This window comes from Seriola lalandi, unplaced genomic scaffold (assembly GCF_002814215.2).
Source record: "Seriola lalandi dorsalis isolate HSWRI2012SDOR001 ecotype SW California unplaced genomic scaffold, Sedor1 jcf7180002054542, whole genome shotgun sequence".
Classification (NCBI taxonomy): Eukaryota; Metazoa; Chordata; class Actinopteri; order Carangiformes; family Carangidae; genus Seriola; species Seriola lalandi.
The window spans coordinates 295,353-310,862 of record NW_019525095.1 but is presented as its reverse complement, the minus strand read 5'-3'; the positions used below and the strand labels follow the sequence as shown (position 1 = coordinate 310,862).

At 41.3% G+C, this 15,510-nt stretch overlaps 4 protein-coding genes across 4 annotated transcripts; 2 read left to right on the top strand and 2 right to left on the bottom strand.

Annotated features, from left to right (window-relative positions):
• The first annotated feature begins 752 nt into the window (after positions 1–752).
• On the top strand, positions 753–3,152 carry imp3 (IMP U3 small nucleolar ribonucleoprotein 3). The gene is made up of 7 exons (XM_023414760.2): positions 753–990; positions 1,192–1,299; positions 1,538–1,612; positions 1,711–1,790; positions 1,954–2,005; positions 2,160–2,232; positions 2,399–3,152. The coding sequence occupies exons 1-7, from the start codon at positions 854–856 to the stop codon at positions 2,423–2,425; spliced, it is 552 nt and encodes a 183-aa protein (XP_023270528.1). The 5' UTR covers positions 753–853; the 3' UTR covers positions 2,426–3,152.
• On the bottom strand, positions 3,070–5,246 carry sec22ba (SEC22 homolog B, vesicle trafficking protein a). The gene is made up of 5 exons (XM_023414759.2): positions 5,106–5,246; positions 4,512–4,621; positions 4,193–4,353; positions 3,955–4,101; positions 3,070–3,658 (listed from the first exon to the last, which is right to left on the bottom strand). The coding sequence occupies exons 1-5, from the start codon at positions 5,178–5,180 to the stop codon at positions 3,504–3,506; spliced, it is 648 nt and encodes a 215-aa protein (XP_023270527.1). The 5' UTR covers positions 5,181–5,246; the 3' UTR covers positions 3,070–3,503.
• Positions 5,247–5,473: 227 nt separating this feature from the next.
• LOC111661254 (uncharacterized protein C1orf21 homolog) lies at positions 5,474–11,950 on the top strand. Its single transcript, XM_023414762.2, has 6 exons — positions 5,474–5,748; positions 6,834–6,978; positions 8,423–8,502; positions 8,927–8,997; positions 9,167–9,230; positions 10,948–11,950. Exons 2-6 carry the CDS (start codon positions 6,888–6,890, stop codon positions 10,987–10,989), a joined length of 348 nt encoding a protein of 115 aa, XP_023270530.1. The 5' UTR covers positions 5,474–5,748; positions 6,834–6,887; the 3' UTR covers positions 10,990–11,950.
• A 1,063-nt stretch (positions 11,951–13,013) lies between these two features.
• Positions 13,014–15,209, bottom strand: tsen15 (TSEN15 tRNA splicing endonuclease subunit). The gene is made up of 4 exons (XM_023414761.2): positions 15,039–15,209; positions 14,874–14,955; positions 14,076–14,211; positions 13,014–13,984 (listed from the first exon to the last, which is right to left on the bottom strand). The coding sequence occupies exons 1-4, from the start codon at positions 15,093–15,095 to the stop codon at positions 13,813–13,815; spliced, it is 447 nt and encodes a 148-aa protein (XP_023270529.1). The 5' UTR covers positions 15,096–15,209; the 3' UTR covers positions 13,014–13,812.
• Between the last annotated feature and the right edge of the window lie 301 nt (positions 15,210–15,510).

Here is a 15,510-nt window from a genome sequence, read left to right as displayed (position 1 = left end):
CCCCCACCATCCTGAATGAATGAATCCACATAGACCTCATACGCCGGAGATTTGCTGACACCTATCGGAGGGAAACATGTTGCTATAAGCATCATTAAACTAGAAGCACTCACAGAGCGCATATGTATATACAAGACAATCTTTTATTTAGCCTCTCTTTTTTCATCAAAACTCAAAATGAAGAACCATAATGTTAAAACAAACCGTAGTCTATCTACGCAAGCGTCGTGCATTCACGTAAAACAACAACAAAACAGGATTAATTTTTTTATTTAAAAAAAACTCCTGCTCTGTTTTTATGAATTGACAACATAATTGTCTAAAAAAGTCTGAGAAACTTTCTTAAATTTCTTTTTTAAATCCTGTTTTTCTGGATTAACGACATAATTATCTCGTTAATTCAGAAAAACTAGATTTTTTAAACCTCTCTAAAAAAGATTGATAAATAAAACGAGATAATGACGTCGTTATTTCATTAAAAAAATGATTTTTTTTTAAGTGGCTGCATTATGTTTCTGTAGTTTCAACTAAAGATGAAGAGTGTCTCTCTACAGGAGGTAGAGAGGATTCATGCGGAACAGCGGTAGATGGCGCTGTTTCACACTTTGACTTGATATTCAACTTTAAATTGTCGCCAATGAAGAAAAAACATTATTGGTGTTGTATTAGAATAAACAGCAAAGCCGTATCTGTAGGGGGCAGCATTGCGCTTTACAGTTTACATCCTGCCGGAAATTCATTAGACGAAGAAGAAGAAGAGGAAGGCCAAACACGTGTTTCCTGTTTCCCCCTCCAGTCGCGTATGAAGGATCCAGCTTTGTAAATAAGTTGGATTTAAGCAAAGGGTGTAAAAATGGTTCGTAAATTAAAGTATCATGAACAGAAGCTGCTGAAGAAAGTGGACTTTATCAACTGGGAGGTGGACAACAACCTGCACGAGGTCAAAGTGTTGCGGAAGTATCGCATCGAGAAGAGGGAGGACTACACCAAGTGAGTATCTGAGTGGTCATTGTAAGCTACTACTAAAGCCTGTGAACCAACCCTCGAAATATTATATGACTGCAGAAAAATATAAAGTGTAAGTAAGTTCAGACGTGCTGTGATCATTATTCCAGATGACCAGTTCATACATCGTATAGACACTAAAACGTGGATACAGTGTTGATGGTGTTTTTCTCTCGCATGTCCCAGGTACAACAAGTTGAGCCGTAACATCAGAGATCTGGCCCAGAAAATCAGAGACCTGGACGAGAAAGACGGCTTCAGAGCTCAGAGCACACATCGACTCATGGAGAAACTGTGAGTGAGAGAGTGCGATGACCCTGTTTGACTCATTTACAGACTCTGATTACATTTAAGTCTAATATTCCTTCATCCACTGGAGTTTGTACCTTGTCTCTCTCTCGTCAACACCTGCACTGGCATATTAATGATAGGAGGTACAGTGTTTGAATGGTGGGCCGGGGTCCTGTATGAAATCTCGACTCACTCACACTGATATCGCACTGATCATTTTTGGGTTTCTTCATATAAAAAGGTACAGCATCGGCCTCACCCCCACCAAACAGAACCTCTCCCTCACAGAGAAAGTCACGGCTTCTTCATTCTGCAGGTAAATAATCAATACGTTAGACTCTGATTCAGTCGGTAGCTGCCAGCATCCATCACCCGGCTGTTTTCTTGTCACCCTGATCTGTGTGTCTCCTGCAGGAGGAGGCTGCCCAGCATCATGCTGAACCTCCGTATGGCCCAGAACCTGAAGACAGCCATCACCTTCATTGAACAAGGACGTATCCTTCATTTCTGCAACTGTTTAAACCAAAGAGTGTCTGATATTGTAATGTACTCTGTGTTTCTGTGTTTGTGTCATAATACCTTTTTGGGAGAAACTACATTTGTCTAAGTCCAAGGGTAGAATTTGTTTTGCAGTAGTTGACCTTGACTGTGTCTCAGATGTGCGTGTTGGCCCAGACATCGTCACAGACCCAGCATTTCTAGTCACAAGGTCGGTGTCCGCATTTGCTTTTGACTCGATGTAGCAAACACCTCTTTACGCAAACTGTACGTTCTGTAAAATCTGAAGAAATGTACAGTCAAGGTGTCTGTGTAAAAGCCTCTCCAGTGATCAAATATTGACACCATTACTCTTGTCTTTCCAGAAATATGGAAGATTTTGTCACTTGGGTGGACTCCTCCAAGATCAAGCAGCATGTCATGAATTATAATGATGAGGTGAGTGACGTTTCAGCATCTGTTTACATATATTATCCCGCAGTCGTTTCAAACAAATAACCGCCTCGACTTTGAATCTGAATCGTAAAACACACACATAAAATTGCCATTGGGGCTAAAGCATAAATCTAATGTTGCGTAAATGACCTTTGTGTTTCTTTTGCAGAGAGACGACTTTGATCTGGTGGCATAAGTCTGGTGGCAAACGTCCATTTGTCACCCTGGAAGACAGGAAAGAGACGAGAACTCTGCTCTTTTAACTGTGGCATGAATAACTCTACAACCCAGTCTGAGTCTCCTGTCAGCTTGGAAATTATGGAGAGGGAATAAGTGCTCCCGTCTCCTCAGGAGCCATTACTCATTTCAGCAAGGACAAAACGAATGGACTACCGGGCCTTACATCATTCACTGAACACCTCTATTGATGTCATCGAAATCTGCAACTGATATCTGATAACGTGACAATTGATCATCCCTCCAATCATCCAACATGTCTATGAGTCTGGAAGTGACGCGATTCATCTTCAGTCTGTGTTGGTGCCTGTCGCTATCACCTTTTGACTCTTTACTCTGCACCTGAGCAGACACCAGTGGCACAGGGGTGCAGAGCCTCAGGTGTTCCCTCTTCATGTTTGCCAGTGGAGCCGCTCCCAACATTGGCTGTCATCACTCTGGTTATACAGAGCAGCTTCCAGAGATGTGTAGGTGTGACTGTTGTTTGTGTGAACATGAGCTGCCTGGGTTAGTGTGTGTGACCAGGGAAATGCTGGTTTACAATGCTGTTCATGATATTAAAATAACTTGTGTCATACATACAAATGTAAAATAGAAGCTGGCAATTTGATAAATATTTAATCTTTTCAGTAAGACTTTGTTACAGTGTAAACTTTGAACAATAAACTTTTTTTTTTTAATCACAATATTAAGACTTTCCACCATTAACCCCTGTACTAATGTGTAAACATCAGTTTGGCAACACCCTCTCTTAATATTCCAGTAAAGAGAGTTACATGAACTCACCATAAAGCATTTGCTTCCATACATAGAAGTCCCATCACAGACCAGTGGCTCAGTTTATACTGTATGTGTAGCATCAGTCAAAGCTGAAAAAAAAAGCATAGAAAGAACATGTACCCCCGACACGGACACACTATACGACCCCTTTAAGGCACCCTGCTATATAATGGAAATGTGGCGGGATCTGTTTAAATGATTTGTTTTTAAAGAGAGACACCCTCTCCTTAATATCAATGTCTTCGTCTGCGAGTCCATCAGAGCCACCAGAAGCGCACGTAGATGATGAGTGTGAGGAAGAACACGGTCACAGCGGCCACCTTGGCATACGTGGAGCGAGTGTTGAGGTATTTTGCATCGCTGCGGTACTTCTTCGACAAGGTAGACAGATTGCTGGCTTTTGTGTCTAGAGCTGAGAGAAAGAATGCAAACGGATGAATTGGGGCGTCTCTGAATCATTAAATGTACATTTAATTTTGAAAATTGGTGCAACAGCACAATGCCTGAACACTCCACAACTACCCACATAATTTACTGTAGAGCAGAATCAAAGCCTTCATGACACAAAACACATTTTATATTGCAATTTTTTTTTTTACAAAAGTAGTAGTTAATACAGCAATACTGTGTTGCATTGCATTATATTACCAAGTATTCTTGGTATTTTGCCCCCTGTGTTTTGTGCCAGTACTTTATTCCTGTACTTACCAGAAAGGGCTTCTCCTCTTTGCAGAACTTCCTCAATATTTGCCACCATAATTCTCTGGACATCCTGCAGCTCAGTGTTAATATTGCCCAGATTCCTCCTGCCTCTGCTGTCAACGTATGTCTTCTTTGTTTTCTGGATGTATGTGTCTGGAACAATGTGTGCATGAGATAGTCAAGGCTTTTGTTCTTTCTGCAGGGACAATGCTCCACAAAGAGATCACACAAACGCCAGTCTTACCAAACTCGATGAAAGAGTACGGCCTTGTTACTCTGGGCACTTTTCTTCCATACTGATCATAGAACTCATTGTGGAGGTGTTCGAGGTAGGCAAACGCCATCTTTTTGGGAAATGAAGCCTCACAGAGGGACAGATAGCAAATACCCTGTGCTATTAAATAACTTAAACAAAAGAGAGAAAAAAGTTAAGCTCGGATCAGTGGTTATTTGTAATGACTTTGATGCCTGGTGATACATGAACCAAACTCAATTGTGCAATATTACAGCAGGAACTCTTGGGTTTTGATGACACCCAACAACAGTACTTGTTTTTAACTTACTGGAAGTTCACGTCCCCGGCCTCCAGGGTGCAGCGGTCCGGACTCTGAGCATTCAGTTTACGGCACAGCTGTTTGGCTTGGCTCTGGTACTGCTGGAGGTCTCTTCGTGACTGGCAGAGGTAAACAAGAATAGGTTATAGACGGAACTGACATATGTTGAACTGTAGAATATTATATCAACACTAATACTTAAATAACACACATGGTTTTTTTTGGACCCACATGAATACGTTTGACTTAAATGTAAAATTCTTGCTCATTTGCAAACGAAGCTAACGTTAAATTCATTAACTAATCAACTTTTCTGCTAACACCAAACCATACAATAAACTTTTTTTTTTTCATTTAGTTAAACGTTATCGTTAACCGACATTCACATTTAAAATTAAGTTATAGTTTTATTAAATATTTGTAATATTCTGATATACTACCAAGTATCAAAAACATTCAGTAAATATATTTCCAGGGGGCCTACTCAACATTTTTTAGTGGATAAGCTAGCCACCGTTAAATATGGAAAGTTTTGAATGGAGTTTCGCGTGTGTTTCTCCTCAAACACAGAGTCTGTGTGAGGAAGATGAGCTTCATTCATACCTGTTCTTCCTCCTGGACGGACGCAGAGAGCAGGAGTCCGTCCGCCACGCGAGCGATCATCGTTAGTAAAATCATACCGACGGAGGTCAGTGTTCGGCGGCGTCAACTGTCACTTACGTCGGAGGAACTGAACTTCAACAAACTTAAGTGTGTTTTTTTTTTTTGCTGTCAACTTTGATGATGCAGAAGGAATGAGCTGGACGGAAGTTCGTGGTGCGTCGGTGAAATAGGTCCGAGTGGGAACTGATAAAAAAAAAAAAATACACCTTCGTAGTCAATTTTCCGTTGCATAAAGAGGTGGGATACGCTTCTAAAATCGTATGGAAAAATAGTGCGGGTTGTTTAGTGGTCTGTGAGCAAGAGTCATTTCTAAAAAAAAAAAAAAAAAAAAATCATATTAGCAGTTGTTTGACTCGCTTCAGTATTTTTGTAATCTTTATCACTTTAACACAGTATCAGGCCATGAGCTCCAATAGTCCGACCAGACAGCTGGCAGACGGACTGACTGCACCTCCACTGCTGATGATGCCTGTATTGAGCCGAGAGGTGCAGATGCGGTCTGTGTGTGTCCTCCGTCTGGAGTAAAAGCCTCTCTGAACTAAAACCAGAGGAAGGAGCTCGGAGCCATGGATAAAGCAGAAAGGTAAATTTGCCCCACTGCTGTTGGGTTTATTTCGCAATCTATTGTTTGTTTATGTGGCTCCGTCTGTGTGATAGTCGTCTCGGCGTTTCCTGCTGGCCGTGGAATGGCTGCTCTTTTCGCATCTTTTGTTAATATTTGTATACGGAACCCTGGTGGTTATCTCCTTTCTCCGATGTTGTGTCTGGCATTTTGCAGCTTTTAGGCGGATATATTTTCCTCTTGCATCTCTCGTTTATCATTTGCTTGCCTCTAGTTTAATGATATAGCCCAGTGATGCACCGTTTACAGGATGCAGCTGCAGCCTTTCTCTATATAAATGTACAAATGAAAAATAATAGTAATGTGGGTAGTGGTGTGTGAGGAGCAGCTGACTGTGCAGCTGGACTCAGCTGTGCGGCCGGTGCGTTTAGGATCAACCTGACCATACGGGGATCAATCACTCTGATTTTCCCAGAGCCTAGTGCAGAACACTTCGTCTGCAATCAAGTAATGTGGTCTAACACACTGTTATTTGAGCCATATTGCTGCGGGTCTTACAGGCCGATAGACTGGTGGAGATGGAAGCCATAGTTTAATCCTCTGAGCTCCACAGAAAACCCCTCATTCACTAATCAAATGCCCCGGCGGCTTGGCACAGTGGCATCGTGAACAGCTTGAAAGGCCTTATTGTTGCGGTGCAGCTGGCACCGCCGTGCGCACGTTCTGATTGGTGTTTTCCCAGACCAGCGTGTGCGTGACTCACAACCCGGCGACACCGTCTATTTTATTGTCTGTGCGGGAATCGATTGAGATGCCCGCGTGTATTAATTCCAGGGTGGGGCGCTTCATGACTAATTGATTATGAAAAATTAGTGGTTCACAAGCTGGAGTCCAGAGGATTTCTTCCTCTGCGAGAGAAGACTGGTTTACTTCTGTGATGATGAGAGCCCTCACTGACCCACAGATGCTCCTCAGATGATTTCCCCAGAGACCGAACCTTTATGTGGAGGCCTGTCTGAGATCCGAGCCTTCTCTGCTTGGTGGTCTTTGCTCCTCACCTACACACACCTAACCACGCAGTGTCGCTCCCTCATACCTGTCCCCAGGTGTGCCTGCGGTGCTCAGGAGTGAGGAGGAGAGCAGCTGAGGAGGAGGAGGAGATGGGCTGCACCTCTGCCAAGCAGGTGTCTGCCGTGCCCAACGGTGAGGAGAGCCAGAGTAAAGCCTACAGCAACGGGGACCTCCTGTCCGGTCAGTCTGTTCACTGAACACATCAGAGTGATTCACTGCTCACAGGGAGGTTACAACACACTTCTAACACAATCTGCACTACCTGCATTTTTACACATTTATATCAATGAGACTTACAATATGGGTATGTAAAATCAAATAATAATAATCCACTGTTGAGCTTTATATTAAGTCTTTTTCAAGAATGTTGAGAAATTGTTAGCAGTATTCAATAGTGCTGGAATGGACCTTTGTCAGATAAGGATGGAGTACATGCAGCTGCACATGAAACGTCAAACAGTTCAGGTGCTACCATCATGTTTAAGATGAATTTTGTCTTGGGCTGCAAATAACAGTTACACTTCACAATCAATTGGTTTGATTTTATATAAAATGTCCATCATAGTTTCCCAAACTCTTTCTTTTTTTGTCAGAAAAACCCAAAGATCTTCAATTTATGAGAGAAAAGAGAGAAAAGCAACAAGTCTTCAGTAAATATTTTTGCCTGAAGTGTGACTCACAATTGTTGCTGATTAAGTTCCTGTCAGTCAGTGGATTAATCAAGAAAAGCTTTTTCAGCTTGTGTCTATAAATGCATTTATATATAAAAACAATAAATAAAGTATGTTCAAAACACAACTTTATATCTCTCTTACTGAGTCACAGTAAGAAAAATTCAATTTTCAAGCAATTAAATAATCTGAAAACAATTTTCAAAAGCTGTGAATGAAACAGTGTTGATGCAATCTTAATTTATCCATTTAAAAAAAAAAGAAAAAAAGAAAAGGTCACCAGTAATGATGATTGGATGAACTTTGTTCATGGTCCAGTTCTCTGGGCCGGATTGACCCTTAATTAGTGCTTTATTAAAGGCAGGTGTGCTTGAAACTGTTCCACTCAGACACTGGGATACTATCACCAGACAATTGTTGCGCATTACTCAGGCCTAACAAGTGTGGACTAATCTGACATGTTTATTATTTTCATAATAAGGTTGTCTTTCAAAAAAACACAGCTGCTACGGACTCTGGGCTACAATAATCATATCTTACACAATATCAATGTGATGTGTTACAACTGTATGTGTCCATCAGGCCATCATTACTATGCATCATATCTCTATTTCCATTTCCTCTCTGATTGCGTGGGAGTGAGATGGAGGAGGGGGATGTGCATGTGTGAGAGAAAAGATGGAGAGCAAAGAGGAGAATCAGACTGACAGCTCATGTGTTTGCCGCTTGCCAACCATTGTTAAGAGGGGATTTAGTCTGGAGCGTGAGAATCCAAGCACATAATTACTTTGCCAAGTACTGAACTGTGAGAACTATTAACCCGGAGGATTGTGCTGATCAGAGTGGCTGTGAGTGGGTCGTCCTCTGCGTATCTGCCCGCCGGCCTCTGCTGTCATGTATTAATAAGAGGAGATGTGCTCCTCTCGGCTTCTCTGTCTCCCACTCTGTCACAGATGAGTACAAGATGAAAGGAGTGGAGAAAGTCAAGTTCATCAGTGGAGAAGAGGGAGGAGTGGACGGCCAGGACAGCACAGTGTGTGATTCTATTGTATTCTTTTTTTTTTTGTCTCTAATGGGACATTTACTGTCTTTAACAAAGGCTTCTGTTTATCTGCCTGTTTGTGAAAATAGCCAATTTGTAATCAAACTAAGTCATGATCAGATGTTAGAGCACCCTGCAGAATACATTTGCATATTAATGAGGAAAAACCCGAACAAGGGTAACACAATAATGCTAGAAGATAATGGGGTTTCTATTAATACCAGACACGTGTTACGTAAAGTTAAGTGCTTTTAGATATAAATATTTTCTAATACAAAATTTTGTTAAGTTTTATTAGTTCAGATAAACAGCTTAATTGAAATAAGTCAACTGTAGAGCTTCTTAGTTAACTGTCTGTTTTTTCCACAACTATTTGATGATGTGCACTTTTATTTATTTGTGTGGCGTCCTGCAGGAGAAAAGTGCTCTCCTTGGTAAAGGTGAACACATGGATGAAACAGGATCAAACGGAAATGAAAAGATACTGTAAGTGTCACCGACTGATGATGCTGTTTTTGCTCTTTAGATATCATTAACATATATTAACATGTGGTGTATTATTAGTGTGTTTGTATGTTCGTTCACCAGCTAACTCTTCATCATGTCCATAGTCACATAGCGAGGCTCTAAGCTGCTGTATCATGTTTCCTTGCAGAAGCATCCACTCCTCAGAGAGTCAGCAAGAATTCTTCAGGATGTTGGATGAGAAAATTGAGAAGGTGAGGAGAGACGAGCCGCCACCGCAGCATCACATTTTGATTTTGTGTTTCTCCAAAAAGCCCCTAAATGCTAAATGACATAATGGAGGTTAATCCTATCACTGCAGCAAAGCTGCAGCGAGTGAGGACACAGCAGATGACATGATGATACCACAAAAGAGCCTCAATCTTTCACGGCCTGTGTTTTCCAAGAGTGTCGTCTTTTCAAGTAATATTGTTGAAAACCTGTTAAATCAGGTATTATGTGTTTCCAAAGTCTGATTTAGCTTATTCTGCTTATTCCTCTCTCATTAACATGCATTTGGAAATCATGTATTGTTTTCACATTTTGTTATGTTTTCCTCATTAATCGACACTCAATTCCCCGTAATGACAGAAGGAAAAGGAGATTTTTCAGAGCCGGAGGCGTTATGTTTGTGGTTCGTCCCATTCTCGTGAACATTATATCACAGTAACTCTTTGAGGGTATTATTTCAGATTTGGTTCCAATGATCACTTGGACTCGTCAATAAACTTATTTGATTTAAGTGGTCAAAGGTCAGAGGTCAAGCTCACTGTTTTTGGCCAAAACTCAAGAATTCATAAGCTGATTATGACACAATTTAACACAAATATCTACTTGGATAAAATGATAAGGTGATGACATTTTATGTCCAAAAAGGTCAAAGGTCAACCTCACTGTGACATCATAATGTTCTGTAAAAACGCTTAATTATTCAACGCTGTAACTCAGGAAGGGGAGATTGTGAACATGTTTCCCGCCATGTGGCTGGTTGGGGGAGGCATACAACCGCGAGGCAGCTACTCTAGTAATAAATGAGCTGTTTAGCCATTTCTAAAATTTGTCTTTGATGAGAGAAAAAATGAATTAAACAATTTTAGTATGAGGCTGCAACACAACATGCAAAAAAAGTGAAGGCGTGTGAACACTGTGCACTGCGTGAGCCGCACTGTTGCACTGGCTGACATATTCCTTCATCACATAGTGACCAGACAGTGTAGTTTATTTTGAGTCGATCCCACATACACCATCCTACTGCCGGAAGTACTCACTAGCACACCAAATGTGTATTAATCCTCAGCTAAAAATAGTCCCCAACAAATGCCCCATTTCCTCCTGTTTGAGTAATGATTGCTAAAAACTACAGTGACCAGCTGTTTATGGAACATTACTTAGCCTTTTTTAGCCTTATGAATATGTTGACCTGTTTTTAAAGATTAATGTCGTCAGAGGGGAAACATTTGGGTGGAGATCAGAGCCACAGACAATGTGAGGTAGAAGGTACTCAGGAACAGGCTAATGCGTGGCAATGGGATTTGTTTAATATAAAATAATGCCAGAGCTGCAGTCAATAGCTCCTAGAGAAAATGTTCTGCAGTGTGTGTGTGTGTGTGTGTGTGTGTGTGTGTGCGTGCGTAGCTGAAGAGTGCATTTTATTTTTTCTGTCTTCTTTGAGTCTCCTAATGGTGATTGGCCTCTTAATAATAAATTGGTCTCTCTATGATTGTTCGTAGATGCGTGCATAACAGTGGAACCCAGTTAATTTAATTAATTATTAATTGGATCATTTACATTTGCTATTGAATGCATTTACCCCACTTCTTTTTCATATGAATATTTGAGTAACATTAATATTGTGATGCTCATTTCATTAGCTTCATCCTTGGGGATAAGAAATACACAGCAAACATTAGCGTGTCTGTGTTTTGTGTCCAGGGCCGAGACTACTGCTCAGAGGAGGAGGAGGACATGACATAGCACTGTTGTCGTGTATCCATCGGCCCCAAAATGAGAGGAACTGTCATTCCAGTGTTACGGATGGACCGTACCATGTGATGCCATATCCAGGGGGACTCCGTCTTGTTCTCACTGTCCCTTGTACACACCTGAGAAGAATGGATTACCGACTTGAATCAAGCACCTTTTTTGCCCTCCTGCTCACAACCTGCTCGTCTGATTAACCCCCGAGAAAGACTGAAACCAAAATCAAAGGTGGTTCAGTATGTTTTAAGTTTTCAAAGCTCTCCAAAGAGAGGGAGAACGTTGAGGTTTACTTTTCTTGATGAAGCCATTGAAATGTTGGGATCGTAAGGAACACTTGCTTTTCTCTCCCTGCTTGGATAACTCCTCAAAGGTCAATATAAATGGATGTCACCGAGATCTCCTGTAGACATTTGAAACACAGACCGTTTCCGACTGCGGAAATGACCAGCGCTGTTGTGGACACTGAGTCAAAGTGAAAATAATGTCTGCGTCTGCATCATTTTGAATATTTCATCCTTGAATGCCTCCCTGAAAAGTCAACAGGTTGGAAACTTCCTTAATTCCAAGACACAGTATGAACCTCTTTTCTACAGCACGTCGGCCAGTGCAGTGTGTTCGTCCGTCCATGTCTGTTTCTGTTATGACGTAGAGTATTTATGTTGAATAAGGCTCAGGGTTGAAGTGTTGTAATCTTTGTCCCATGCAGTCAAGTCCTTCCACTCATTAAGACACTGCTGCACCATTAAAAAGACACACATGCACTCACACAGCAGGGTTACTGGTGTGCCCTGCTTCGGTATCTGCTCCATGTTAACCCCGCAGGGTGGACACTGCTACATCACATATTAGTCTGATTATGTATTTCGCTCACCAGTGTTATGTCGTTGTGTTCAGTTTCTATGTCGAAATTTTTGTTTTTCTAGAAAAATAAAAAGTGTTTTCAGTAACTTCTCCACACAGCGGACACTGTTGTGTTGTTTTAAAAAAAAAAAAAAAAAAAAGAACTGGCAGCACAAGTGCAGCCAATACAAACAACCTGCCACATGAATGACTTTGGGAACAATGAGCCCAGTGTAGCGCAGACAGGTGTGGTATTATTCTAAGTGAATACCACACATGTTGATGAACGGCAGATTACTTGAGTCAAAGTATAGAAACTCCTGATCAAATATTATTCTAATACAAGTGACGGTGGTGAAGTCAAATTCTTATTTGAGTTAAAGTATTGGAGTACTTGCTTTGGAGTATTCAAAAGTAAATTTTGTTTATTCAACACATTGTTGTATTGTTCCACAGTGTAGTTATAAAATCTTATGACTGTGAAACAACCTATTGACTGACTGTAGAAGGTGTAGAATAAAAAGCTTGTAGAATCTGCTAAAGGCGATAAAGAAACATGGCAACAACTACTACAAGCTGTCTGTTTAAAATTTTATCCAGAATTAAAAACGCTACACATTTCAACATGCTTTCTAAACTTGGACGGCACATTTTTTGTAGGTAGTGATGAAGTTTGGTCGTTGCAAAAACAGCAACACGGTGTATGGTCTATCGCATTTCTGAAAATAAAAGAAAGTTCACTGCTGAATAAAAGCTCAAAGCTTCAAAGTATCGACTACTTCATAGAAACGTTGTGCAGTCAAAAGTACAATATTTGTCTTTTAAATGTAGCGCAGTAAAGGTCTTAAGTACAGACACTCAAGTAAATGTACTTCCTTACTGTCCATGCCTGATGAACGGTAGTAAATGCTCCAACTTGCACTGAAAGTGGACAGTGGTTTAGAGCCACTTGACTAGAGTCAAGTTTAGCTTGTAAGTGATTTCATAACTGGCGTATTTGTCAGCTGTTAAGTAACAAGAAATTGCAGTAAAGAAATGCTGATGTCAGGTGACTTTAAGAAAGGACTGTTATTACACAGTGTGTCCACCAGGGGGCACCGATTAGTTTATTTCTGTAGAATGTGACTGAAGTGAGATGTGTGGCTTGTAAACAGACAGACTACAAAGGTTTTAATAAGTTAATAATCAAAAATAGACCAAACATCTTTATAAATATACGAGTTCATTTAACATAACCTTGTTGCCACTTTCAACTGAAGCTCAACTGAAGTTACACTCAGTTACACTGAGTAGTGTGTCTGAAAATTATCCTTTCAAAATAAGACACTTCTGTTTTTAAAGGAAATAACAAAATAAGATTAAGAGCAAACTTCAAATTTTTGGGGACAAACTAACTGAGTCTGATAGTTATTCACAGTCACTTAATAACCACAATCAAGAAATCTTTATCAAAAATGTTTATATTATATTTCTCTTGATAATCAAATATAACTTTAAAATATCAAAATCTGTATCAGTGTCAGTCCAGTATCAGTTGGACTCTGTTGTAATGCTCCCGAAAAGTTTCGTGGATGTCCTGTGATCCAGCTCATTAGGTGCCATTTGAAGGTCACGAGGGAGGCACGGCGTAAACTGCACGTGACCACACAAAGTACACGTCTGTGTGAGCACGACCCTGACTGCACTCAAAGAGCCCCTTTCAGCTTTGCTGACAGTGCAACAAAAACCTCCCAAAAACTACGGCCGACGAGTCACAAGATAAATCTCAGTCAGTGGGTCACAAGAAGACATTATTTTGAAAATCACTGGACTCCACTGGTGGATGAGGCCACTGACTTCTTATTGAGAGGGAATGATTGGCTGGGCCTAGCAGCCACACACAGCACCTGGAGGGCCACCGTGGAAGCGTCCAGTTGTACCTGCTTCCACATCGTCAGCCCGTCCTTCCGTGGTTCATCAGCTTCTCCCTCCAGCTGCTCAGTTCTTCTGCCGTCTCTTCCGGTGATGTCGGCGCCCCACATCCTGGAAGGGGCCTACAGGAGGGTCAGGCGTCACCAGCCCATCAGTCATTCTCTGGTAGACCAGGGTGGAGTCAGACGCCACCGCACACAGCAGCATGGGAAAGCCTCTGTCCAGCACGTGTCGTATGCTGCACAGCAGGGAGGAGGGTTATAACTAAAAGTTGTGAAAAAATGGGAAGATGAAATCTGGTGGTAGAAGTCGATGAACGGTCTCGTCACCTTTTGTGGCACAGAGATCGGTGAACAGGCAGAGGAAGGACAGTCTGGATGGGTGCTCCTTCCTTCTCTCTCCCTTCCAGCAAAACCGCCTGAAGTTCAGGAATCTTGACACAGGTCACCTCTTTCCACTGACGCACTGTGGAGACCGAGGATCACGGCGTGGGCGTGTGAGAGTGGTAGCCTTACTTGGCAGCGAAGGTGCCACAGACAAAGGAAAAGTAACTTCTATCTTTTATCTCCAGCCTCACTTGTATTGCTCTTGTTATGTACATTAAGGGCAGTAAATGTCATATGTCACTTTTATGTCTCAACAGGAAACTCTGTCGCCTGTGGACTTGACATTACCATGGACAATATTAAACAGAGTTGTAGCAACCATTTAAGACGCCAAGTCCGTGACCTCAGTACTGTGTGAGGGAGTTTTAATAAACAAAGGAAGAGTTTACAGTCTACACTTACACATAAACTACACATCACAGGATTTAAATGCCATTTACCATTGTCTTTAGACAAAAGCCAAATGAATTAAATTCAAATAAATCTTATATGATTTTGCATTTCCCCACTAGAATTATATATTAAATGTTGTTTGAAACAGGATTCACACAATCAAGTTTGTTGGTAAATTCTGCATAAATCAATACATAAAAATGAATCAGTTGAATGGCTAAACGAATAAATAATACAGAAAAATCCTGAATAAAATGACCCTCTGTCTGACGCACACAATCATATAAAAGGAGACAAAAACAAAAAAGACTGACTCCTGTAATGACTTCAAAATCTTCTCAAACTCACCCTCAGCAAGATCCATGTACACGAGAAAAGCTGCATGCACCTGGGCGCTGTCCCCAACCTCCAGATCCTTCATCTGCTGATACTGACACAAAAGAAACACCGCTGGTTAGTGCGTGATTTCTCACGGGTGCCCTGAACGCAGCACAGAGCTCCACTGACACTCACCGCTGGATGCAGCAGGATCCAGTTCTGAGGTGAAGCTTTCTCTGACGCCTCAGACATTTTAACTCCTCAACGTATCTACAAGCAAAGCACCGGCTCATTAACCACAATCTAATGTCCGACACACCGCTGCTGTCACGGCATGTGTGGTCCGTGTTCTCAGGTTTCGCCGGCGTGCTACAGTGAAAGCCGTCCGGCTGGAAAGAGAAAATCTAATCTTGTGTTCCGCGCTGCTGCCGGTCTGGTACGAGAGGCACGTTGCCAAAAACAATTCATCTCAGTCCCGCTCCTTTATTCTGTTATGTTGTTCAGGTAAGAAGAATAAAATATAAATTGATGATAGTGATTAATTGCTTATAAATAAGTAAAATTTATGCTTTTAAATTCATCTCTTTTTACAGTTTGTAAAGTATGATGCATAATTAAACATTTTTATTTTCAAACTTGGCAAATCTACTAAAGACATGAAGATCAC

Coding starts and splice junctions, on each gene's coding strand:
- sec22ba (XM_023414759.2), bottom strand. CDS start 5,180: ATGATTTTACTAACGATGATCGCTCGCGTGGCGGACGGACTCCTGCTC. Junction 4,354..4,511: donor GCCGGGGACGTGAACTTCCA/GTAAGTTAAAAA, acceptor CTTTTGTTTAAG/TTATTTAATAGCACAGGGTA. Junction 4,102..4,192: donor GTACTCTTTCATCGAGTTTG/GTAAGACTGGCG, acceptor ACATTGTTCCAG/ACACATACATCCAGAAAACA.
- tsen15 (XM_023414761.2), bottom strand. CDS start 15,095: ATGTCTGAGGCGTCAGAGAAAGCTTCACCTCAGAACTGGATCCTGCTG. Junction 14,956..15,038: donor GGATCCTGCTGCATCCAGCG/GTGAGTGTCAGT, acceptor CTTTTGTGTCAG/TATCAGCAGATGAAGGATCT. Junction 14,212..14,873: donor GTACATGGATCTTGCTGAGG/GTGAGTTTGAGA, acceptor CGGTCTCCACAG/TGCGTCAGTGGAAAGAGGTG.
- LOC111661254 (XM_023414762.2), top strand. CDS start 6,888: ATGGGCTGCACCTCTGCCAAGCAGGTGTCTGCCGTGCCCAACGGTGAG. Junction 6,979..8,422: donor CAACGGGGACCTCCTGTCCG/GTCAGTCTGTTC, acceptor ACTCTGTCACAG/ATGAGTACAAGATGAAAGGA. Junction 9,231..10,947: donor TGGATGAGAAAATTGAGAAG/GTGAGGAGAGAC, acceptor TTTTGTGTCCAG/GGCCGAGACTACTGCTCAGA.
- imp3 (XM_023414760.2), top strand. CDS start 854: ATGGTTCGTAAATTAAAGTATCATGAACAGAAGCTGCTGAAGAAAGTG. Junction 991..1,191: donor AAGAGGGAGGACTACACCAA/GTGAGTATCTGA, acceptor CGCATGTCCCAG/GTACAACAAGTTGAGCCGTA. Junction 1,300..1,537: donor CATCGACTCATGGAGAAACT/GTGAGTGAGAGA, acceptor TCATATAAAAAG/GTACAGCATCGGCCTCACCC.